Here is a 26,521-nt window from a genome sequence, read left to right as displayed (position 1 = left end):
CAAAGTACTAGAAAAAAACAATATGCCCTGCCCCTGCCTCCCGACAACAACAGAGGGGGGAAAGACATCTCAAAACCAACCAATCAAAAAAAAAACCAGCTCAAAACCCCTTCATCCTTACAGAAAAAAACAAAAATAAATTTGAATCTAGCATTCTGAAGGTAAAGGAAAAACATATCAGTGCCATCATATTATATAACAATCTTTCTGTACTTTCTGAATTCTTAAAAGAAAAAAATAAAGTCTGTTCGAATATTGACATTTAATATATATACTGAAGATAGTTATAACTTTAAAGTTATTTCTGCCACACAAGTAACTGGAACTTATCCTCTGTAACATGCAAACAAGAGTACATGCATTTGTTTTTAGAAAACAGCACATATTAAAGTTAACCCAAACTCTTGAATTATTAAAAAAAATATTTTCTTACTATAGCAGCTTTCACAAGCCCGACCTATTACTGGGGTCTGTGCCTGGTAAGAGGCTCCCATAGCTCCATTGACTGCAGCAGGTTTCCCATTGTTGCTGGATATTTGATTGGGATTTGGTTTATTGCTTTAAATAAAAATAAATGGAAAAAAAATGATTTTACTAACTGGTTAGTCAACACGAAAACAAGTAATATAATTCTGTAATTCTGATGTCTATTGACACACGTATAAAATCTTCTCTAAGCAAGACTAATTTTTGTACTTCTCTAGTATTTTCAGAGACCTGCTATGTAAGGGCTGCTTTGATACTCCAATTTACACATCTTTAATGTGGTCCCATGTTCTAAGCTACTTGGCAAGCTAGTAAAAGACCAAGTCTCGGGGTCAAAGTATTAACAAAAGTCTGACCCAGCACAGAATTTAAGAAGGTGGTTCTAGTCAAAAGATAAGGCTTTACAAGCTGAGGCGGACTTTGGACAAAGTATAGCAAGCAAGACCAGTAACACTGCCTATAATATGACAAGGTTGTCCACCCTGTCCACTTCCTGTCTCAAGCAGAAGTACACACCTTCCCACCAACTGCAGTAAAAGTGAATATCTTATAATCCTGGCAAAACTTCCCATATAATACCAAGTTATTCTATCCAGGTTCTTTTCTAAACTACTTTCTCTCTGAGATGCTCAATAACTGGTTTGGGATATTATTGTTTGGCTTTTAAATATTATTATACTTTATTGTTCTTGCAATTATTGTAACTACTAATACTTCAGGGAAGCTGGACTTCACGGGTCAGTTAATTCAGACAATTAATATACTCTGCACTACGTAAAGTACAGTATTTTCAAAGTTTCAACTTTATGCATGTTAATTACTCTCAATATAATGCAAGGCTGGATACATTGATTCCTAAGATGATTAATTGTTACTTTAGGTAGCGCAAAATATATTCAAGATTAGTTAAAATGACTAACTGAAGAAACCTTTCCTATATCAAGTCTCTATTTGAAATGCCAACAGTCTGTCTCCTGCCTTCACTTTTTTCACTATATCCAGCAAGAGACACAATTCCTACACACTATCAAGTACCTTGGGCTCAAGCTACAAGAGAAGGGATAGAGAGACGATTAAGTCTCCCACATTATAATCTGTTGCTAAGTTACCTTTCAGAAAAGACACGAATTTGAAAGGGACTCTCTGATATTGAGCACAGAACCTTGCATTTACAGGAAATACCTTATGATCAAGTTCAAAAAGGTACTCAGCTCTGAGAATCAATTCAGATTTCAAATGCAATAAATCAGTCTTGAAACGGAGTTAGTGATCCACCACCCCAGATTGCATAGTTACCAAAGACACGAGAAGTCCTATCACCCTCTTACTGTTGACTAGGGATTTTGTCTTGAAATGGAGGCAAAAGACAAGCAGTAAGATAAAAACTCGAAAATCCAACATTTCAAAACAGACTTTGTCATTCAATACAGCTAGTCCCTACAGTGAACATATTGGTGAAAATCCTGAATTGTCTACACAGACCATGGAAATTAAATTGAAAAAGATTATGCAAAGACTGAGTGCCATATGGTTTTCCTAAAGCAGTCACTCCTCTGAGAGGTTATGGAACACTCATACTAGAGTTTTCAGCTTTTTTTCAAAGTGCCACTTATTAGAGACATGAGCTTCAAAACTCACAGTTTTGAAAAAAACTCACAGAAATTTTGAAAATTTCTTCAGACACAAGATTAAAACAATGAATTTAACAATCTGCTGTTTGCGTTTTTACATCTTTTTAGGAGAGAAAAGTCTGTATGAAATACGCAAATGAAGCTCTATTGTATGCAGTTTATACAAGTCATCAAAAAGCCTTGCAAAGTACTTCCTTTGGTATTCCAGTCTTCTGTTATACAAACACTCATAACAGGAACTTCACATATATGTAAACTGAATATATCTACAGAAAGCTTAAAAAAATGTCAACTGTAATCCTTTCTCCTCTTATAATCTTGAGAAAATTATGAATATGAAAGAGGGATTATATCTTGTTTCTGTAATCTACATGTTAACAAAAGCAGATATAGCATCGACTTTAAATCTAAAAAAACCAGATTAAATACCCCTCAGAAAAAAACAAGATTGCATTAATAGGATTTGTGCAAAGGTGAAAGATTTGGGGCTGTGTGCTACCTTTAATTTACAGCCAGAACATCTCTTCTCTCTAACTGAAGAATAGACTTCATCCACAAGATAAAACTGTAATGGGAAATTATCTGATTTTATTTCGTTTTATGTAACTACTTTAACAACTGCTTCTATTTTGAAATATTGAATTTACAGAAATCTGAAGTATTTACACATATATGAAGCTACAGGGATTTGGAAGAGATTATTCTGGGAAAAAATGCTTTTTAAATGATAGGGCTCTTCTTGCTTGTGAGCAGTCCACAGATCGCACTTGATCACCTTTGTAAAAATTCTCAGCATTCCAGACAGGCAGTTTTGCAGGTCATGGACAAATGGCTCAGTCAGATATAAGATGTCACTTAAGACAAGAATTTCTACCATTATATCTCTGTATATAACAAATACTACGAAAGAAACCATTATAAAGATGACTATGAAACTACCATGCATGTAACTCCATGTTACAGTTTCGATTTTACCTGTATATTATTCAAAAAAACTGACTTTGTTGTTATACTCACTAGGTGGGGATGTATACTTGTTTCAGTTTACTTTCTGCTTCAGCTGCTTTCAGACGTTTCTAGTTGAAAAATTAACACATTAAAATATTTTCTTATATTAAAGCATAAGATTTCATAATACTGCACACAATCCATCTTTAAATTATTTCTATTTTTTGATTTCACAAGAGCCTCCAAAAGAAGCATAAAGATCTACAAGATGAAAACCATGAAAAATAAAGTTCTCCATTTTTATTATTAGTTTGAAATGATACTATACTGTCCTTCCAAGTAAAACTCACAGGCCCGACGTATGACAACAAAACTGTAAAAACAAGAATTACAATTTACATACATTACATCTACATAAACAGGTATGACAATGTGGCTAATCCTCATCGCAGAATTAAGTAGAAAATAAATGAATGAAATTGCACATGGTATGTTCCTCATCATTTATGTACCTCAATACTTCCTGTGCACTCTGTCCAGCCTGAGGCTGGTATTTTATAAGGAACAGTAAAGTCCACTGACTGCTAGAAATAACTAAATACCTACTTTTGTTAAATGTCATTAAAATTGTGGCTCAGGCACATCACAGTACCAGGATGGCTACGCTACTGCCAAGATAGTCTGTGAATTTACTAAATAATTACTTTCTTCATACTTGCAACAAACTCAAACCATCTTGTAGGTAGTCCTACTAACTTCAAAAATGTTGAGAAGCTTTAGTTATTACCATATATTATACAGGTAACTAAGATGGCATTTGTTTTCAGTAATGGCACAAGCAAAACAGAGTTCAGATGTCTATAGGTTTGTCTGTATATAAAAGATGAAGAAAAAAACATTATTTCCCTGCACTCTGACATTACTCTTGTTCCCTTGAAAAAAAAAGTAGAGAGAAAAGGAGTTAAAACGTGGTCAATTATATTACAGAGGATAAAAAAGGGGGAGACACAATGATAGCCAGCACAATTAAATCAATACGACCTGCCTTTCTTTATCAGGTAATTAAAATTCAGTCCTTCATTTCTCCTACAACAGCCAATTCTCCTCTCTGCTAATACACCTATTTTCTGATATCCAATCTTTGCAAGGCTTATAATCCAGGAATATATTTCCACCTTGAGAACAGTATCATCAGACAACTCTGCTCTGAGAGTCTCTTGCCTGAGTCAGTTACAGGGTTAATCAGCTTTACCAGGCCAGTAGTCTGAGTCAGCCTCCCCATGTAACCTGCTGTTCTTTTCCATTTCAGAAAGTTGCCTCTGTGTCGTCCACTGACAAAACTCTCATTTATAAAAATTGTACCTTTCAAGAATAATGTATGATAAATAGACTTCTAAGCAGTCCATGCCATCATTAATTAATTCCTATGCAATGTGAGAGCCCTTTTCTGTTTATCTCCAAAATAAGCTGCTCCCACATCTTTTTTTTTTTTTTTTTTTTTAAGGTAGTTTTTTGCCATCCACAGGTGTCTGGTTGTGTTTGGAGCTACAGAAGTGAATTCCATTAATACTGCTGTGCAGTTCCAGCTTTCCCCAGTACCAGGCTTGGCAACACTTCTCTACCTTCAACAGGCCCATAGCAAAAATGCAAACACAGTCTGCTCTGCCTGCAGAGGATGTCTCAACGGTGAACTCTCTCTCTGCTTTACAGCAAGCCACAGAGTTCCCACAGCTGTCTCTCTTTCCTTTTCATGTTATACCCAACAACACAGAATTTGTTTTCAGCCTGAAAAAGTATGCAAAACTGCCAGTCAGCAGGTAACACATGTTCCACAGAGGTTTGTAACAAGCTGATTCCTCCATTCTACAGAGAGAACGGGTAAATCTCACTGCACACCAAGCAGGAGCAAAAGAGAAAAACACAATAAAGGGTAAGAAATGAGAAAAGTAGCCCTAAAGCACGGTCAAAATGTAAAGGCTGTATTGAGGAAGCTGTATGTAGGAAGCTGATGGCAGTGTCACTGAGAAGTGATTATATACACATTAATTAAATTTTAGCATACTTTTAGTACTGGTATGGGGATTGTAAGGAATGCAATTTAACAACTGCTTTCCTTCTTTATTTACTAAAGCAAATGATATGGCACCTTCTAAAAAAAAGTCATACACTGCCATTTCAGTATAAGCTGTATTTTTTATGTTAAAACTATGGCTAACGTTGCTCTCTAAAAGCAATAGAACATGTCACAGCTTGAATTCACACTGACCTATCAACTTTCAAGTACCAAGTGAGAAGAAAGGATGCAGAAAGAAAACTATCAATAGTTGCAGTTTCTGAGATGAAACCCTGCCTGTAGAAATTTAGAGGACAAAAACTGGTAAAGGTTGGAAGTTGAAACTGAAAACATTTAGACAAGAAACAAAGCACCAATTTGTAACAAAGCACTGGAGCAATGTAACAAATAGAGTTGATGCTTTACATGAAAAAAAAAAAGATTACATCTTCAACAGTATTTCAAACAGGTCTTACAGACTGCATTTTAGGTGAGGTCACACTACACCAACTCAGCTTTTTACCTGAGCTCTACTACTTTTAATCAACTGGCATTGAAACTGAGTGTTTGTGCTTTTTAAGGACTTTTGTTATGAATATCAACTTACAAATATCCCAAGAATTGATCATTTCCCTAAATTAGTACTGTTTTCACCAGTGGAAATAAATGAATGAGAGGCAAATGTTATATATTGTTGCAGAACAGTAATTTAGTTACCATTAAATATGTTCACCCTTTTTCCTCTTCTGAAATCTCAGTGAAAGTCTTTTTGTATTAAATCAGATTTTTAAGGAGAACACCAAAACTAATGAGAAGACTTTTCATTCAGTGGAATCAATCACCCGGCCTTCCTCAAACACTATATATATTAGCAGTCATGAGAAGTGCCGTATGACCAAGAATGTTTACTCAAGGCCTGAATTAGTTTTGCTAGACAAGTTCAGAGAACTTTAACTTATCTTCCCTTCACCTTGACTTGAAGAGAAGATGGTCTGAAATCAAGGTGGTAGCAGTACCTCCACTGCTATCACCAGCTTTAGCTACCTAGCAAGAATAACACCTAGTAGAAGTTATGATAAGGAAATCTTTCTTATGCCTGACATCATGTATCCAATTCACACAAAGAAATAGAGATAATTAAAAGCAAATTTTCATATTAAATCACATCAATCTAGGATTCAGAGACTGTATTTTGTAGGTACATCGACCTTTTATGTCTTCCCATTTTCACAAGTCACCCTACCCCTCAAGCATAAGATTTAGGGAAAAATGACACTGAAATCCCCTCTTTCTTACTGAACATATTTTCTCTTTGAAACACATTCAATTATCACAGCTTGTTCTTTTCGGGAAAAAAACCCCCAAACCCTGTGCACTGTATTGATACTGACCTGTGTTAATTTTTACCATTCCCCAACAAACTAAACAAGGGCACAGTGAAGTTCTGATCCCTTGTTAGGAAAGATTACAGAAACATTAACCAGGATGAAAAATAGGTATTTGGCCTACACTGGTTTTCGTATTGAGGATCATATATGTGACCCTGAAAGAACATCTAAAGCATTCAATCCCCTGGTGTATTGACATGTTCTACAGTAGGATGTTGTGCGTTTACTTAGTTACAAGTAAAACACAGGCATTTACAAGAGCCTTCAAAAGTTGCAGATAACCATAAAGCCCATGTGTTTTTCTTGTATAGAGCCTAATCTTGTGAAAGGACATGCAATCTCAACACATCTCACACCTTGATCATTGTAGCAACAGATCATAACAGAGCCCTAGAGAACTAAAAAGGGAATCTTAGTCTTTTGCCAACCGCTCCAGAGCAAGTATTCCAGGAAAAAATTACAGGAAACAAGATCAGTCTCTGAGCAACCTAAGAGTGTTGACAAAAGACAATTTACACTTCATTTTATCCTTACTCCATGGCTTTCAGTATGGATAAAATCTTTTTATCTGATTCTTAAAGATAATCTCTTGCCCAATCCCTAAGATCTGACAAGCACAGCAAATCTCCACTGGCAGTACCTTTCTAGGATAAAAATTAACAGTGGAAAAAAAGTGTTAAAATTGAAATGAATGATGACAAACACAGAAAAACATGCTTTTATACAGAATATATTATTTGCTATTTGTATTATTCATAGAACTAAAAGGTCTTCGTGATAGTTCAAGACTCTCCTATGTGGTGAAAGACTTTTATCCTGCTTTCCATACACTAACAAGTTGATGTAGAAACACTTTTCAAATAAACCAGAATGACCTGAAGCAATCTTCCTTCTGACACACTTAATCAACAACTCCAAAGATCCATCCAACAGTACAGCTGTAGTTATTTCAGCAAAAAAAATTACTTTCAACACTCTGTACATAACATTGCTTCTAAGTATGCAGCAAATGAATGAGCTACAAAATTAAACATTAAATCAGAAATTAAAATGGAGTACTTTAAAGTATTTTATATATCTAAACCAAGGAGTAAATATAGAGAGTACAACATATAAAAAGCACCAACATTGAAATTTTGCCTAAACCTGCTAAAAGTATCCCAGTATTGGTACTCAACATAATGTTATGTTTCTTCTCCAGAGCAACCCAAACAGCCGAACACTCAAACCAGAAGGATGAACACCTCCACCATGTGCAGAATGGTCTCAATTTTGGTTTTAAATGCTGGTAATGGCAAAGTAATGTTTTGTCAGGGAGTAACAATAAAAGTTGCATAACAGTACCAGCCACTTCAACACATCATATTTTCCCTTTTCCTTCAGTCCCATAGCACAGCTTCAAAGACTAAAGCATTTGCTCTGGAGCCCATTTCCTTCTTATCCCATACTGCAGTAGGAACCAGGAATCCTATAACTTCAAACCAGCATACAGTACAAATGGCTTAAAAAGCTCTTCACAGGTATGTGATGAACAACACAGAACCACTGGTCTATATCCCAAAATATTATCATAGGCTCCCCCATATTTCTTTTTTAGAACACGAACAGATTTTTATGCCTTAACATCATTACATTTTTTTAAGAATGTCTCAGACTGGTTCATGCTGAAATAGTCATTAAATTACCTGCTGCACATATCTGTCAGTGGTTTTCCACATGTAGTAATACTCGATGATGCTAGTCAGTGACTTCCAAGGGAGCTGAAAAACATTTGCTAAAAATTAAAGTTGTTCCAAAAATTGCAATGTCCACATCTTATTAAACACATGTTAAAATCAAATACAGTTGAGATAAATACTAAACTCTGAATGTATTAAACAACTACATTAAAATCCATATGCAAATGAACACATATTGCTATTAATAATACACAACCTTTCTTTATAATTAAGAAGTATGCAGAATTACACTATCACACATCAAAATCTAAATGTAATTTATTCTGTTTAAGCCATATGGTAAACAAAATGATCAAAACAGAATGCAGATTTCCTTTAGGAAACACAGAAGGTAATGTCTCTATTATAAAGTGTATCAGATGGAGAATAACATTAGGAGTAAAAGAAATCATCTTGATGAGACTGTGTGCAAATCTCATGTATTTTTCTCTTTAAAAATAAAAAGGATACCAGACTTAGATCAGAGGTTTTGCAAGTCCCGTAACAACTCAGTCACTCATAAAATATCACTAGTTTTGCATAAATCCCCTAAAGTCCTTTTACTTTCTCAGGTAAATTATGCCTTCAGAGAAATCTACCCAAAAAAGGGCTAGTGACAAGAACACATTAGGTGTGAAGTAACAGATAAACTGATTCTCAGTCTCCAGGTCCATATTCTTCCTGGCATCTAGATGGAACGCTCCCACCCCAACTACCTGCCATTGTCAATTAGTATATTTTAGCATATCCATATTTATTTTCCATCCTGAACACTTATTAATGACTTCATGCTACAGATTATCTTTATGTATTTTACAGATTCAAATACTTAAATCCGTTTTAACTTTGATTGTGACACCAATATGTTCATTCACTCAGTAGGCATCTATGAATAAAGAGAGATAATTATGGTGCTTGGACTGAATAACTGTAATCCTTTTACACTTTGATTCACAACTTTTTACACTTTGATTCAGAACTTGAAAAACCTGTTTGACAGACTGAGCATGGATAACCTTTATTCCATTTACCTACGCACTTAATACTCTAAACTGCCGATGAAGCTGTGAACAGCCACAGGATAATGTATTCTCATTATCAAATTCTATTTTTGAAAGAAGTAAATACGCTCATCTGTGTGACATTTTTGCAGGAGGAAATTAGCACAAAGTATCAACTCTACAAAAGCAGAGAGAGGAGAGTTTTAAGCTTCTTTAGTTTCTCCAGGGTAAGAATGGACCATTCAAATCAGATGAGCAAGAAAAACTTAGCATCCTAAAATGAACATGGTAATTTCAAGGCATGTTTCCACACTTTTCTGAAGCTGGAAAACAGTTGTTCCTGCTTTCTATGAACAGTTCCAAGTCTTGATTACCAAGGCCTTTCCTGCCATATCTGAGATGTAATAGTTCTAAATTTGTAAAAACAGTTGACAATGAAAAACAAAGAATTAACAAGCATAACAGCTGTGTCTTATTGTTAGGAAAATAGTTACATTTGGAGAACATAAAATATTCATTCTTCTTCCATTCTCCTACCCTGGGATGTGAAATAATTCAAGTACAACAAGTAAATTGAATTAGCTTATGAAGTGTAGGTTGATTAGGATTCAGATAGTCTTAAAGCTAGCAGAACCTCTCCTAAAAGAATTGATGAGTCAACATCTGATGAAAATGATTATTCAAAGGCTAGACTGGTAATTTGATTACAAATGAGTTCCTCCTGTCTATTAAAAAAAAAGGTAAAGTCCCTTACACCATTTAATTTATAATAATTATCTTGCTTTCTAAATATTTAGTGTTTATAGCTTAATACCTGAGCTGCACATTGAACATCAAATAGTGCCAGTTCTTACTAATTGCTGGAAAAGTAAATGAACCTGGCCTTTACAGAACTATCATGTAAGGGTTGCAATTGCAGCTGCCATGCCTTGCAAATCTGGGCCGACTTTGAAAAGGCAACTCCTCTGGGATATAATGACTCAGGCAGGTAGTACATAACCCTTCTGCTCCAGGAGACTGCTACCAACCATTTTCTGCCATGCAACATGACAGTCCTGCCTGTACTGTGGCATCACTGTGTGACTGCCTAGGTTTGAGTTTAATCTCAGGCAGTGCACACTTTAATTTTATCATTAGATCCTATGTGGAGACTCAAACAAATTCACATGTAACTACCAGTCCATTATCTTCTTTGTCCATGCTCTTACAACACATGTAAGAGTACTTAAACTTATCAGTGACTTGCCACTGAAGAGAGGGATGATAATAGATAAATGTACTATTGTGTAAAATCACTGTTTAAGTGCTACATATTTATACCTACATAACCTTGCAGACGCTTTTCATATATTCATGATCTAAACCTCAAAGGACTATTTTCGATGATTACTTAAAAATCAAATGTGTGTTTTCAAATCCCTATACTTTTAGAATGCTGCATGGGAAGTGAGAACAGATAAATTTTACTCTAGAGAAACTAAGATATCCCAAGACTACACAATGATTAACATAATTGAAAGAATTCAAATTAGATAGAATAGAATTAAATCAAGACTGCAGTGTTACCAGTGTCATATAAATTGAGATATAAAATAGATGTTATAAATTGTGTTTTTAAAATGACACTTTTCAAAAGATTAAAAAAGTGACTGAGAATAGACAACATCGCTGTACTAACTAAAAGAGGCTATAATAAATTAGTGCCCCACATCCATTTGTACTGCACTCTGACTTTTCATGAACATAACTTCAGTAGGCTACGCAACACTATTACTAGACCTGTGTGTGTGTGTGTATCCTTTCTTTGGGAGGAGAGGATGGGAAAATACCTGTGTTTTGGGAAGGAAGATTCAGTGAAAGACAGAAGGTGTCAGGAATCTACTCAAGATAAAATTTGAACATTGTAAACAGCTTCTAGTAGAATCATCCAAATATCTACCATTTGAATATTACAAATGCAGAAGCAATTCTGGAGACACATTACTCCATTGTATCATTTTAACGTATGCATATCAATAGAATTGGATACATAACACAGAAATTATACAGAATATAAAAATACTATATAAATACCAGAGATAAGCCATAGGTATACTTGGCCACGAATTCTGTTAGGACTCAACTTGTAAACAGCCACGTGTTATATGATTAAGGTATTTTGAAAAGATAAATATTATATATTACTAACCATTTAACTAGAAGGCATAGCTCCTGAACTATTGTACTATTACAGCTGAGAACCATTTATCTGTATGAGAAATAATAAGGAACTGTAGTTTACATTAAAATTTCAATTCTAAAACTCTATAAAATATTATTTTTAAATAATACTTTATTGAACTTAACAGAGCTATTTCATCCATGATGCAACTTTCATCCAAATGTCACGAATGCAGTGAACATTTTCTCCCTTGGGAATCATTAAGCACACAGATATAATACACCTATTAAAATGTCAGTTCTTCAGAAAAACAATAGCCTTCCCTTCCCACCTTCATTCAATTATCTGTTTCATTTCAGGACTGTGAAAGTGAAGGAAAGACAGCTTAGCTCACACTGCTAAGCTCCTCCCACTGTCCCACACCCTATCTTGGAAGGACTTCTACATTTACCATACAGTACCATTTTCCCCTAATAAAGATTTTTAATAAAATTTTGCAAAGAAAAACAAATATGAGCTCGCAGAGTCAAGTAGAATGAGATTAATGTGAAAATGTTTCAATCAACTTCAGTCTTAAATAATGGATTTACTTTGATTCAATTCCTAACCTTTTCATCAAGCCCAGCTTGAACTTGGTAAAACAGAGGTAATCTTTTTTCCTTGAAAGAAAAAGACCCTCCATGAAATGCAAAAAAAAAATTGCAGCAAACTACTAGCAACTCCAGTGATCAGTGCTGGAATCCATTTCATTTCATTACTCCACATTAGAATTACCCAATTAAAGCTTTACCGCCCTATAGTGTGACACTTCACTACCAAAACCAGTGTAGTTAGAACATATTGGAAAACATTTCCTTTACTTTACAAAACTGCCCAAACACCTACTATATCAAAATAACTCCCTGTAGTTCACTTTAAAAGCTATCTGAATATAAATTTCTCTCTGCTAACCATAGAGGGAAAACCCAGCTTTTCAAAAACACCCAGGGGAGTCGGCCATGTAGCTGTTAATGAATTTCACTGGAAATTGTGGAAGTGTTCTGCAAAGTTCCTGGAACTTTTTCAGATGCTTGTAAAATCCTTGTAAAAATCCTGAATGAAAGACCTCAGCATGAGACATCCTACCAGGTATTAAACCATTAAACAGATTACCTATTGTCACCTATAAGAAGAAGGGAGATAAATCAGACTGTTCAAACTACCAAGGTATTACTCTGCTCTCCCTTGCTGGCAAGATCCTGGCAAGAATACTTTTGAACAGACTAATACCTGCTATAGCAGAAGGAATTCTACCTGAAAGCCAGTGTGGTTTCAGAGCCAACAGGAGTACCACAGACATGGTGTTTGTTCTCGGACAACTGCAAGAGAAGTGTAGGGAACAGAACAAAGGTTTCTACGTAACCTTTGTTGATCTCAGAAAGGCTTTTGATATTGTGAGCAGAAAAGGTCTACGGCAGATTTTGGAACGTTTAGGTTGTCCCCCAAGTTCCTTAAAATGATCATCTTACTTCATGAGGATCAGCACGGCCAAGTCAGATTTGGCAATGCACTTTTCGAGCCCTTTCAAATCAGTCCAGCAGTTTAATTACCTAGGTAGCATCATCCCCTTGGACGGTAAGATTGATGGAGAGATAGACAACAGGTTAGCAAAGGTATATAGAGCTTTCGGAAGACTCCATAAAAGAGTTTGGTGAAATAAACACCTGAAGAAAAGCACAAAGATCAGTGTTTACAGAGCCATTGTGCTGTCTACTCTTTTATATGGTTCCGAATTGTGGGTCATCTACCACCACCACCTGCAACTCTTAGAACGCTTCCATCAATGCTGTCTCCGTACAACCCTAAACATCCACTGGGCAGATTATGTGACCAATACGTCTGTTCTAGAACAGGCAGCAGTTATGAGTATTGAGGCCATGTTGCTGAGAACACAGCTGCGCTGGGCAGGGCATGTCTCCGCCTCCCTAAGATCGTGCTCTACGGTGAACTTGCCACCGGCTGCCGCAAGAGAGGAGCCCCGAAGAGGAGATACAAGGACTCCCTGAAACAACATCTCAGCCTTGGCCACATTGATCTTCATTGCTGATCTTCATTGCAGACTCTCCAATTGGGCGGTCTGGAGACACACAATCCATAATGCTGCTGCTTCCTTTGAGAACACACGCAGGATCACCATCGAAGAGAAAAGACAACGCAGAAAGAATCGTGCCTTGCCGATACCATCCAAGTAGTTTTTCTGCTGTGCCTTTTGCAACTGGACTTGTCTATCTCGCATTGGCCTCTTTAGCCACCAGCACGCTTGTAGCAAATGTGGGTAGAGCCCTTCCCAAATCTTCGTTCGTGAAGCCTAACCATGATGATATTATCACCATTCTTCCAAAGAATGTCATCAGACAAGAAAGCATATTGATTTTCAGCCAGATACAATGTCTACGTATGTTAGTTACATATATAAGCCACACAGATTTCTCCAATAGCTAAATATTCCAAACCTATAGAAAGCAGTTATGATCAACCATGTGAAAACGCAGCTACAGGAAAGTGTACAACTTGCATACTTACAAAGTCTTGTCGAATGTCATTGAAGTCCTTGCCATACTTTTCCAATGCCTCTTCAAACAAACTAGCTTCTGATGCTGACCACTCTTCCATTTCATCTCTACACAAGACAGGCCCTCCAAGTGGCACTAGAACACTGATGGCACTGCTCAAATCATAGTTGTGTTTATGCAGTGTATCCATTGCATGAAACTGGCAAGGACAAGAAGAGAATTAAGATGTGTTTAAATAGACAGTAGTCCATTTCAGTTAATGCAAATTCAATATATTATTCTCTATAAGTCAAGCAAGTAGACTCAACTAATGCTAAATTTCAAATCTATCTTGATATCATAGTTTACTGCTGTGAAATAAAAGGAAAACAAATTGTTTATTACTTCATTTGGGAAAGGAAATGCCTTGATAAAATGTTTACCAAAAATGACATTAGTTTATTAGTTCCCGCAAATTACTAGCAAACATATCTGAAGAATCTTTAGTTGGTAGAAATTGGTTCCAAGTAACCCAATAAAGACAGTGGTATATATTGACTGAGGGGCCATCTTCAATTAACAGAAGCTCTAAATAGTAACTAAACAGCTGCTCAGACATTTAAGTGCTCAATATTCTCATTGCTGATGAAGGAAGACATTTATTGTTTTCATTATGATCATACTGAAAAAGAAGCAAGATATTTGTCTCTTGCTAAACACTGCTGTCAGAGACAGGTAAATAAGGTTTCTTTGATTCTCTTTGTGTTATAAAAGAGAAAAATGGAAAACAAACAAGTTAAAATGTTCTTCACACTACAAGGAACACTGAACACTCACATTGCTAACCAACGATGAGGAATATGAAAAGTAAACAAATCCACCCATTGGGAAAATGAGCAACATACAAGAAGTCTTTCTGACTCGGCATCCCAAAAGACCCCATCACCACAAGCATAAATTGTTTTGCTGAAGGAGGTATTAGAGTTATAAGGCATGATACTGTATGTGACTGTGTAACATCAGTCTCCTTCGTATTTGTCCCATTACAGTGCCGAGCTGTGAGCATAGCATGCACACTCTCACATGGCCCTAAACTCATGAGAAAACCTTTCAAGGAAGGAACAGTCCTATATTATGTGCCAGTATAGCAATTCCAGAGCAATTCCAGTTGAGCTTCTGCATCCAAATGTACTGCAAATAATGGATTCTCCTCATTGTTTTCCATCTCCTATGAGTGACTATTGTCTTTCTCCAGAGTTCACTATAAGTCTTTGAGTGCTATCAAGCACAAGATTCTGGAACTGTTTTGTCTGCAAGAAGCAATGTCACTATCATCCTGCAATATATCATTTTACTTACAGTTCAAATTCACCAGCCTGGAGAAAAGCTAACAAGGTCTAAAATCCATAAGCTTCATACTAGAGAATGTACACTGAAATCACTGGTTTATTGCTTATCATTCAGGCAATGAGTAAACCAGCTCTAAAGATTGAACTCTTACAGTAGACATGTTAACAAGGTTTAAATCTTTTTTCAAATTGCAGCCATTGCAGAAAAGCAGTACACTTTCTTGATATTACTAAAGAAAAGATTCATAATGAACTCTGTGGATAAGTGCTGTCTTCACTGTGACAGAAGACCACTGACAAGTTCTCTGATAACAACCCTCTGCCTTCTACAAGTTTGCCAGCCCTTACCTGCAATAAAATTCCCACATTGCAGTGAGCAAATTGTGGTAGCAAAAGCAAGAGAAGCCCAAAGACATTACAAGAAGTTGTGAGAAAAAGTCCTGGAGTATCTTTACCAAGGATGAGAGGACTGCAAGAAACAATTAGTGGGAGCCTGTTACCTAAGGAGCAGAAGGCTGGGAGACCTGGTGTTGCCTCTTCCAAATAGAGGCCTGAAGGACAGAGGAAGAACCACCCTTCCACAACAACTCTTGCCCAGAGCATACTGTCCAGCACAGATAAGGGGGCCCACCAGAGGAAAAGTGCTAGCCACACAGACAGAGGGAATTTCAAGTCTAAATATAAACAGGTAAAGAAAGAAACTTTCCACCAAAAGCTAAGGAAAGGCTGCATGGAGCAGTGGAGAAAGGACATGACAGGGTATGCTGCAAACAAGCTGCAACACAGCTCCCAAACCTGCTGCAATTTCTGTAGTCAGTTAAAGCAACTAGACTGAACTGTCTCCAACAAAGCACTCAGACTGGAAACAGAGTACAGATTCTACAGTTCAATAACATTTTAAGTATGTTTATTATATAAGCCACATATATGGAAGTCTAATCATTAAAACTACATTATTCAAAATGCAAAGGAAAAAGACTTCATATTTTTTATTATGAAGAGACATCCAAAACCAGATTTAAGTCCTTGCAGTAAAGTAGCAAGGGCTCTTCTGAATGTCTACTACAAGGAGCAAGTGATTCCATCAACCTGCTTTGTTTTAAGAGGCTCTCACTTATATGTATATGCAATGTGCAGTGTTGAAGAATCTGCCTCTGAGAAGCCCAGAAATGCAAGATTCACTTGTTTGTCTCACAAGTCTTTATCACTGTAAGAGAAACACATTTATTATCATCTAAGAAGGTAAATACACATTGTTTCTTATCTTCAGTAGGGTTTTCTAAAAGCACTGGCAATTTCCTGCCTTGCCTCATTACACCTCTCACTTGCTATTCTGCTGCAAGACCTCTCTCAATTTATTCATGTTTATAACCCATGCTTTTTCTCTCTCTCTTTTTTTTAGTATCAGTCTGTTTACAGCTATCTCTGATTGAAACAACTAATTAGGAATATTGGAAAGCGACAGGTGTGGTGTACAGAAATCCCATTAACAGCACTTCAGGTGTAAGGGTTATCTGCCTTGTATTAAGAATATAGAAGTATAATTTTCTTAGTGTTATGCTCCTATATCCCTTCCAAAGCATAAATGACATATGCCACAGGTCCTGCAAATGTCTCTACTAATTTTAACTGCTGCTGAAAATACGTTCCCAATTAGCATAGGAATGTCTGAAAAAGTAACTATTATAATGACAAATATGTCTTTTCTTAGCTTAGAAGGAAGTGCGTTGCCAAAAAGCAAAAGAGAAGGGTTTTAAAAAGCTGAGGGGGTAGGAAAATGAGAAGAGACAGACACAATAATTAAGCCTGGGGTGGCTCCTCTGGTGCCTCATTATAAGATATGCCTTTCATTAAGTGTAATGGAACTTAATGGATCATTTGCAATAGAGAAACATTTACATGGCACTCAAACACTGAAAGTGTCCCTTTATTAGCAGCACTGCACATGTACTTTCAAAGAAGAAATTGCTATAAGGATGAATCTATTCTATTAATCACTGAATACAGTAAGAAGTATATGTAATATGTGAAATCTATTAGTATATGCAATATGTGAAATCTATTAGAAATTCTTATTCTAACTAAATCTTAATAAAATGAAAAATGTTAAAGAACTATCCAGATGAAAGAAATAAAGTATTTAATGTGAATAGAATTGTGTTTGTACAGTCATATCAGCAAGTGTGAAACTGAAAACTCATTTTGATTATTATGGAAAACATTACATTTTGTCACTGCCTTTATTACACTACCATAGTCCAGACTAAATCTGATTCCTGTTCAATAGCCTTTGAGTACCCTGCAAAAGGTAACAAATTAAATATTTTTCTCATCATACCAATGAATATATTTTATCTGGAATACAACTACTGTCCTACTGAATCTGATCAGTCATCCATCTAGCCAAGCATTGTCTCTTACAGTAGCACCAAGGAATGTTGCATCAAGAAAATGTGCAGGTAAGCCTAATTACAATCTGAGGTCAATTCCCATTTCATTGACCAGCATCTATAAGCCTTGGGAACTAAGAAGTTTAGATGGAACACCTTTCCCTACACTCCCCAGCACCCATTTATGGCCAATGGTCCATAATTTTTCTAACTCTTTTTTTAACCTGCTGGTACTGCCCATTCCCACAAAATTTTGATTTCGGGGACTCTCTATCCACTTTATAAGGCAGTGTCTTAACTGTTTCAAACTGATCTTTTAGTTTTATCGAGTGTCCTCTAGTTCTAGTACTCCAGTATCTGGAGAACAGCAGGTCTACTTTAGCCTAAACTATCATCTTCAGGATTCTGTAAATAAATACTTAAAATAATAAACAACTACTGATGTCTTTGGAAATGTAAGTCAAACCTGAATCTATGAAACAGTAATATTTTTTATTCTTACACAGTTTTCCTGGTACGCCTGTATTACTGTAGCACATCTTGTCATCTCAGCTAGTATGAATATAGAGACAAACCTTTGGTCTGTAATTGATATATTTTTAACTTTCTCTAAAAGGTGTAGGTGTTCACATTACAGCAAATACTTTAACAAACTAAGGAAACACAGTAAGAATATAATAATTAAAATGTTCTTCAAAAACATGCTTACAAAGTCAAATTGCTTATTCTTTAGAAAATTTGATGACATATCTAGTAAGTAAAAAGTATTATCTATACAATTTTCAATCAGTTTTACTACCACATACTTTAAATCACACTGTTGCTCAATTACACCAAATGAATCCCTATACAATGTGCATTATTCACTCTGCTATGGAAATTACCACAGCTAAAGTCAAGTGATTTACACTGTGATTACAAAGGCAGTACCACCAAGCTTACAGGTGGTGGTACTTATAAGTACCACCATATAAAAAACACAGAGGACTTTCTACCACACACACACCCCTTGCATGCATAAATAAATGTATATATATAAATATATATACATGCATGCATATATACCTTGCAGGTATCTAAAGGACAAGAGAAGGAACATAGGGACTGTGGAGTATCAGACAGTGTTGAATTCACAGATATAGAAGTTGTAGGTTTTTAAGAAGCCACCTACCAGTGTGATGTCTCGGGAAGCAGCAGCTGCACTCATATGTAAACTAGGTTGCCTGACAGAGCTACTGCAGTCCAGTGCTCGAGCAAACGTGCCAACCGCACTACAACAGAAAAACAGTAGAGCCAGTAAATACACAGAAAGATGTAATCTCTTTTTATTATCAGACTATGTCATATCTATAAAAGTGTCCTTTTAAAAACAGAAGTCACATACTGTAACTGTTAAGATTTCAGATCTTTGCTAACAATGAACAACTTGATACTCAGAAAAAACCCACTCGACACTGCAGCAAAAACTCTGACCTCCCCCCAAAAGTAACAACATACATGTAAGAAAACCAGCATAGAAACAAAAGATATTCAGAGAATTGTAACGTACCAACCTTTTAATAATTTTTTTATTAATTACAAAGTCAGAGATTCTACCCAGTTTGGGTTTTACAACCATGACTTATTTCTAAAGTTAAAAAGCCAAATGCTTAACAAATTACAATACAAATTAAAAAGCAGTTCACCATGTCCCCATGAGGAAATTTTATTCACTTCAGCAGTGCATGTCTACTACTACCATCAGTGATCCAAAGAAAGCATATCAGCTTAGTGTAAGGTACCACCAAAATCCTATTTTTCTCGAAGGTTTTAAGCAACAATGAAATAAATGGATCTATCAGCATGCTTAGTAAAAGCACTCCAGCATTATTGAAATGGATAAGTTTTTCTCCAAACCTAAGAAATAGAGGTAGAGAATTAGTGTGAATGTGACTGTTCTAAATTGTTCACATTTCTTGGAAGTACATCTATATGTCATGCCCAGTGAAGGGAAAGATGCATAAGAGAATTTGACTGGGCTGAGCCCATACAGGAAATGAGTAAAGATGCAGTGACACAAAAGGTTACTAATTAACAGTTGAGAAGTTGCTCTAGTACCTAGAGTTGTATAATGACTCTTGAGGTGCATTGTGTCACTATGATTTCAGAAAAAACTATTTGTTGCAGTTATTAAGTAAAGTCCTTCTAAATTCAAGACCTAGTTACATAACACTTCTAATGCAGCATAAGCCTCTGGACCAAGGACTGAAGCCTCATCCAGCAATTACACTCTGCACAACTTATAAGTGCAAAATTATACCAATGGAGAATGTCACTGACAGATCAACACACATTACTGTATTCTATAAATCCAATATTCATCAATAAAATAATGTGCATCAAGACTTAAACTCACTGAGGTGTACAATGGATCATAGAGAAACTGCTAATAATGTCTGTTACTTCAATTTCATCTCAAATCTGAAAAGATTTAATACTGAATGTTTCAATACTTGCTGCCAAAATCTTATAAGACACAGTTAAGATTCAACAGCAATGATTTACAGACTCCTGATATTAACTGCTTAGATTTCTAAAGGCTGTGGAATAAATAAGTGATATTCAAACACTGTTCCATGACCTTTGCTCCCTCTTTGCAGGGATCGCAAATACGTGACAAGAACACACACATACACTCTATTTTGTCTTTTTGTTTTGAAGCTTGGAAGTACATAGAACAGTATTTGTCCACAAATCAGTCCCAAGAATAAGGCTCTATTGTGAACACGTTTCCTGATAGTCTGTCAACCCCTTTAAACATGTTGGTATTGATAACAGCTGTAGCTGAACAGTCTTTCCTGTGATCCTTCTGTCATTACTGTTCAAACCAGTGAATGTAGTATGACTGTATTTCCCTTTTGCTGCTACCTACTACCTTCTTAGCTTCCTTTTACATAATCAACACTATTTTCTTTTTATCATATTTCTAAAGTAAAATCAGAGTCTGCTATAAACATTACAAGGAACATGTTCTCACAAGTAGATCAAACTTTTGAAGCTGATTTCAGAGCCCAAGTGCATGTGAATTATGTTGCCCAGTATGTAAAGTCAAAAATTAAGTCACGATATAAGGTTTATTTTGAATAAGTGATAAAGAGGTAAGAATTGATGCACCAGTTGACACTGCTTCCAGTGCTGTACTGAGTAGGTGAGGATCACAACCAAGAAGCATTAGTTACAGAAGGGCAAAAATAAATAAAACACACAAAGATAAAATATTAAAAACAGTATAATAAAAAATAATAAACCCAACATTATAATAACAATAATGCCATTTAGGGGGGGGCAACAGGGACAGGACAGGGGATGTAGATGTTACAGGACACAAACCAGGGGGTATGTGCATGTCTGTGGCTTTCTTGAAATCAAAGTAACTTCCAGTTCACCTTTCCTTGGAAACTTTTGAAAAACTGAATTTTTCAGACAATCCAAAGAAGTGTAGAAATTCTAAAGCATTTGCCTATTAAATAGCAACTAGGCTCAAAACTTAATAGTGATATACAGTGCTCTGTATAATCTAGCTATGCAATTCAGACCCTAATTCAATATGGATTTTTAGAAACCATTGAAATACCCTAATTTTTATGTTTTTCAATTAAAAATACAGATATGAGTAACATATTGGTGCAAAGGTCAAAACATTTCCTTTGTCACTTTCTTCCAATAATAACACCAAAGAATTGTTTAAAAAATGTTAAAAGGAAAAAACAAGTAACCAGCCGATGCCATTTCCAGAAGACACACTATTGTCTTCACCTACCTACTACCAAAATAAAACTCAGTATTAAGTCAACACAGGTTGAACAGTCACACCATAAGTACTCATTTTTTTCTTTTTAAAAAGTCTTCAATGTTGATATCCCATTGAGTTGGTAGAATCCAAAGAATAACTATAAATATTTAATTGAAGCTATATTTAATTCAATAATAAACTCAACCCAAAAAACTGTGCTCAGCAAGCTACTTACAAATTACTCAACAAGTAATTAAAACACAAACTCAGCAAAACTCAACAAGATCTACGTCCAAAAAAACCCGGGGTGAGCTTTCTATGGATGTTGTACTTGTGTGCCTTACATTTAGCAAAAACTTCAGATTAGGTTTTTAACACAGAAAATACATTTCTCCAAATTTGTTATAGCTCAACTTTAGGACATTAAGGGAAGTAATTGTTCAAATTTTTGCATAAGATTAGTATTAGTGGTAGCCGATGAAATTATGAAGCAGCAGACACAACAGTCTGTCTTAACAACTTCCAAAGATTCAGTTGCTCATCAATAACTAGTTCTGAAAAGGGCTGTTATTTACCAGAGAAAATCTGGAACCACTGTGTTTATACATCAGGATAAAAATAGCCACTGGTTTCCCCAGGAACAACAGCAGTCCAGCATCAAATCAGATCCAGAAAGTTCTGGAACCAGACCAGTAACTCTCAATTTTCTTCTACCTTGTATTCTCAAAAATCCAGCTGAGACAGATATCCTTCTTAATCTGAGAATATTTTAAAGTTGTTCACTTTTATACATTATTTCTTTGTCTCAGCTATACCAGACAAGCAGTGGCTATACTCTGGCCAAAGCTGTTTGAAGTGAACCACATTTGTGCATACATGAATCCGCAAATCCACAGTTTTCCACACATACTGGCAAACTAATGAACGAGACCCATGCCTCACTTAAGAGCTAATATTTTTGAGGAAAATAATTAAGTGATCTTTGGTGGTTTTCTACATATTAGGAAAGCTTTTTGTTTTCCTTACTATTACTTCAATGTTCCTCTTCACTGTGAATTGGAATCAGTCCTAAAAGATGACCTCTTAGACTACTGTAAATTTTAAGCCAATTAATAACTTGATTGTTCTTTAAGAGTCTTGTGATACTTAAAATATTGGAAAAAAGAAAAAATACTTCTTCGGTGAGGATATATGTCAGCAGCACTACATTAATTAAAGTTGAAAAAACCCCGAGATTTTTTCTAGTCAATTTTGCAAAATCTGACCTGAAGAACATATTCAAAGTAAAATGATGCTGTTCCAGAAGACATATTTTCCTTGCCTTTCTAAGAAACTGTCTCTGCAGTGCTATGCTTCATTATTATCACTTCAGATATTTACAGCTCAATGAGAGACGAATTGATAAACATGAAAAGTTACCTGCCACTATTCTTTTGCTGAAAGACTCTCAAAGTTAGGGTAAGGATGGCATTATATATAAATGTATGCTACAACCAACCTTCACTTTCATTACTATATGAATAGAAATGAAACATTTGAAATCTTTCTTATTCAACAGAAATTGAATCTGATACACAAAAGTAGTTTAATTCATGGGATGTTATTTAAGTGATCATCTTTCTGCCATCCTGCAATTTCACAGTCACAGAGGACGAGATTTACAGCCCCCTAAAAGTAGGTCCATGAAAATACTGCTACAGAATTTTTTTTCTTTATACTGCAATAGATCAAAATACATTTAAAAAAAAAAAGGTAAAAAGAAATTCAGCTCCAAGTTTGAATTAGTTCTTTTCAAATGAATCTGGGTCAAAGAGTACAGCAATACAAAATGCACAAAGGAATAAACATATATTGGCCAAGCATGACAGACAAGCAGAAATGTAAAATTTTTGATACACCTAATAAACTTGATGTGAACATATTTTTCTTTTTTATTGCCAAACAATCTGTCTACCTTGCTAGCAAACATCTAGTTGTGCGAGTGCAGCGTTGGCATCAAGATTTTTCACCATTTTTACTACTTTATTTTATGTTGCAATGCTGCCATTAAATTTAATTACCTCTTTAATGAACTCAAATTTCTTTTACTTCTTACCACCTAAAGAGAATTTAGAGTATCCATTGAAAACTCAAGTTTTCAAACTGCTGAATTTAATGTATTTATCTTCATTTATGATTTTTGGGAATCTTGTCTACTGCCACTGACTACATTGCATTATTTTGCAAGAACGGAGCATTACTATTTGATCACACTTGTAAACATTTTTACTTATTGTTCTCAGTTGGTGAGTGTTTCTTTTTCCTCAATATAATGAAAGACACCTTGCCAGTTGAAGCTGCATTGGGGTCCCTTCCTCACTATAAGATAAATTCATGTAACAAACACACATACAATCATAGAACACATCCAAACACCAATATACCATGAGCACTTATAACTAAATCAACAGTAACAAACAGAAAATTAACATAATCACTGTATTAGAGAAAATGTGAAAGTGGGAACAACACAGGAAGAATCAAGTTCTAATTTAAAATTACTAACAAGTAATTTTCCATTCTTCCATGATTATACATCAAAAAATAAGCATTAAAATGAAGAGAAATATGTCAGAGGTCTGTAACACCATTTTAATTTCATAGAAATAAAAGTAGAAAATTTTAAGGTAGAGATGCAATGCTACAAGGCTATTTTAATTAGATTTCAAAACTCTGGTTCAGTTGAAAATAAACTGGGACCACAAATGTCTGTAAAATAGCTTAATTTAGAGATATATTCCTTCTACAAGACTGTGTTGATAACATAGTTAGATGAAGCAGAATAAAAGAACTAAGTTGTTAACTGTTTCACCCCATCATAAAGTACATAAACAGGACTAGAATGTTCCAAAAATGTATCATGCAATGAATTATAAAACAAATTAGCAGAAAGAAAAAAAATGAAAGGAAAAAAAATGGTCACATCTACAGCTCTCAGCATCTGTCCAGACCAGATCCCACAACTCCTACCGCAGCTGAGACTGGGCAGGATCATCTATGATTCTGACAAACTGAAAAACAGGCAGGACTATTTATCTGACAATGAAATGAAGTACTTCTTGTGTATTAGGAATGATAGAGACTGATGACTGGAGGAAACAGGGTGCATCTGTATCAGTCATTTAGTTCAAAATAGGAAAGGAGTTTTGAAGCCACTGTCCATAGTGGGTTTTTTCTACTACACTTTAACCAACAACAAAAAGTATCTCATAGCACAAAAACTGGGTTTCTGTTAAAGTAGTTCCATGTACTCACAGATATTTAGTCCATGGGGCCTGATTAGAGTTATACTAAAAATAAAGCTCAAAACATGCACAATGTGGACACCAGGTCCTAAGCACCAAACATTTCAGTTCTACAAATCACCTTCTACTGTACTGAACTCTTTGCTAATGTGGCCAGATCTAAACTCCTGTTGCAGCTTCTCAAGCTCCTGTTCGTTGAAGCTAGTAGACACAGAAGAAATGTTGCCAACATATAGGACAGAAGAAAAACTGGTTGATGAAGTTGTATCTTACTTGAGTGGAGTAGAAAATGCTGTTGGACTTCTCACTGCCAGTGTACAAACATTATCCAAAAAACAACTCGAACCCAGAATACATTAGTCTGATGCTTCAAGCTTCTCCTAACAGATGTTTTTGCTAGTTCAAGCAAGAGCCCTTACCTAAATTATGCTTCAGTAGTGGCAACAAGGTACTTTCAAGACTTGTATGTCAAGCAAGACTACTTGGGGAGACCAAGGTTATGGATCCTTACTTTTTTTTTCAAAACCTTCACCAATTTTCCTGGCACTGCTACTTCCAATTTCTGGACAGGATAAGCATATTCTTCTATCTTTGTATCCAGCAAATTATTGCACATAGGGCTTAGTGACAGTCTCAGACTGACCAAGCATATAAACCTAGAAAAATGCCTCTCATTCCTGAGACAGTAAACAAATCTTGTCTGACTGGGAAAGCTGTGTCAAAAGCCAAATATAAACGTTCTTGCAAATGGGCAACATAAATAGAAAGAGTATTTAAACACCTTCTAAAAAACCAACAAAGCATGCTTGTGTGATGGAAAAAACTAAAGCATTTATGGACAAAAGCAACTCTTCTTTCACCCAGATCAGACTGAAGAAACTGAATACTCAATGCCTTTGATGCAGCATGTAAAAAGGATCACTTGAAAATGCTTTTAAAATGTCAAATACAGATAGCTTACACACACTTAACCAAAAACACATCTAGGAAAGCATTTAGGAAAAAATTCTTATTGTCAGATTTTCAAATTTGCAAAACTAAACATAACCAGAGAAAGACCATTCCAAATGGAAACGCAGCAGGTATAGCTAATGCCCAGTGAAATGAAGTTAGGCCATGGCAGAGCTGTTTGTAAGCAGTTTACCAGATCATAATAACAACTTCACTGTTACTCAAGAGCTTTTAATGTCCTATATAACAGTTCACTATAAAACTTGCAACCATGTAACACACTGAATTGAAAGCTGCCACAATCATCACAGAACTCTTTCTCTAGAAATTGATGAAAATCTGTCTGAGAAGCAACAGGAATACAATCTTGCAGTCTGTGAATGAAAGTATATAGGTTGAAAACATTTTCTGTCAGTTAAAAATCAACATACAAGAATGAAGAGTTCTGTGGAGGAACATCCATAAAGATGCATCTGAGTAACATCTGATTACAGATATTGTTTGCCTACCAGGAGATCCCTAATAGCTACAATTGGTCAGCCATGATCCACCATAACAGAAGCCTTCTTTACAGAAATTTATCAACTTCTAAACAAATGCAGTCTTGATCAGGGTACAGCATTGCATAGGATGTCTTAAGTAACACAAAGAAGAGTATGCTTTTCCCTAAGTATTTAATTTATTCTCTGTCACTTTCCAGCACACTGCTCACTGCTACACTCCTCTGGGAACATTTTGGACTCCACAGTATACTACTTCAGCTCTCCAGAGTGGCTGCAAAATAGGAAGTAGGAATTTAAAAGCCATGAATGAACTCTACAAAAATTCACATAACCTTCATGTAGATGTTTTTTTAGG

At 35.6% G+C, this 26,521-nt stretch overlaps 1 protein-coding gene across 4 annotated transcripts in view; it reads right to left on the bottom strand.

The window, feature by feature from the left end:
- Positions 1 to 26,521, bottom strand: part of MTA3 (metastasis associated 1 family member 3) — a 133,848-nt gene that overhangs the window by 53,813 nt on the left and 53,514 nt on the right. For all 4 annotated transcript variants that reach the window (XM_027641528.1, XM_027641530.1, XM_027641527.1 and 1 more), the window contains exons 8-12: positions 18,828 to 18,927; positions 13,949 to 14,137; positions 8,192 to 8,266; positions 3,135 to 3,193; positions 434 to 558 (exon numbers count right to left, since the gene is read on the bottom strand). In XM_027641528.1, the coding sequence (XP_027497329.1) occupies positions 434 to 558; positions 3,135 to 3,193; positions 8,192 to 8,266; positions 13,949 to 14,137; positions 18,828 to 18,927 (548 nt within the window). The remainder of the gene's footprint in view (positions 1 to 433; positions 559 to 3,134; positions 3,194 to 8,191; positions 8,267 to 13,948; positions 14,138 to 18,827; positions 18,928 to 26,521) is intronic.

Source organism: Corapipo altera, unplaced genomic scaffold (genome assembly GCF_003945725.1).
Source record: "Corapipo altera isolate COAL_440 unplaced genomic scaffold, ASM394572v1 48b, whole genome shotgun sequence".
Lineage (NCBI taxonomy): Eukaryota > Metazoa > Chordata > Aves > Passeriformes > Pipridae > Corapipo > Corapipo altera.
This window is presented reverse-complemented; position numbering and strand designations above follow the sequence as displayed.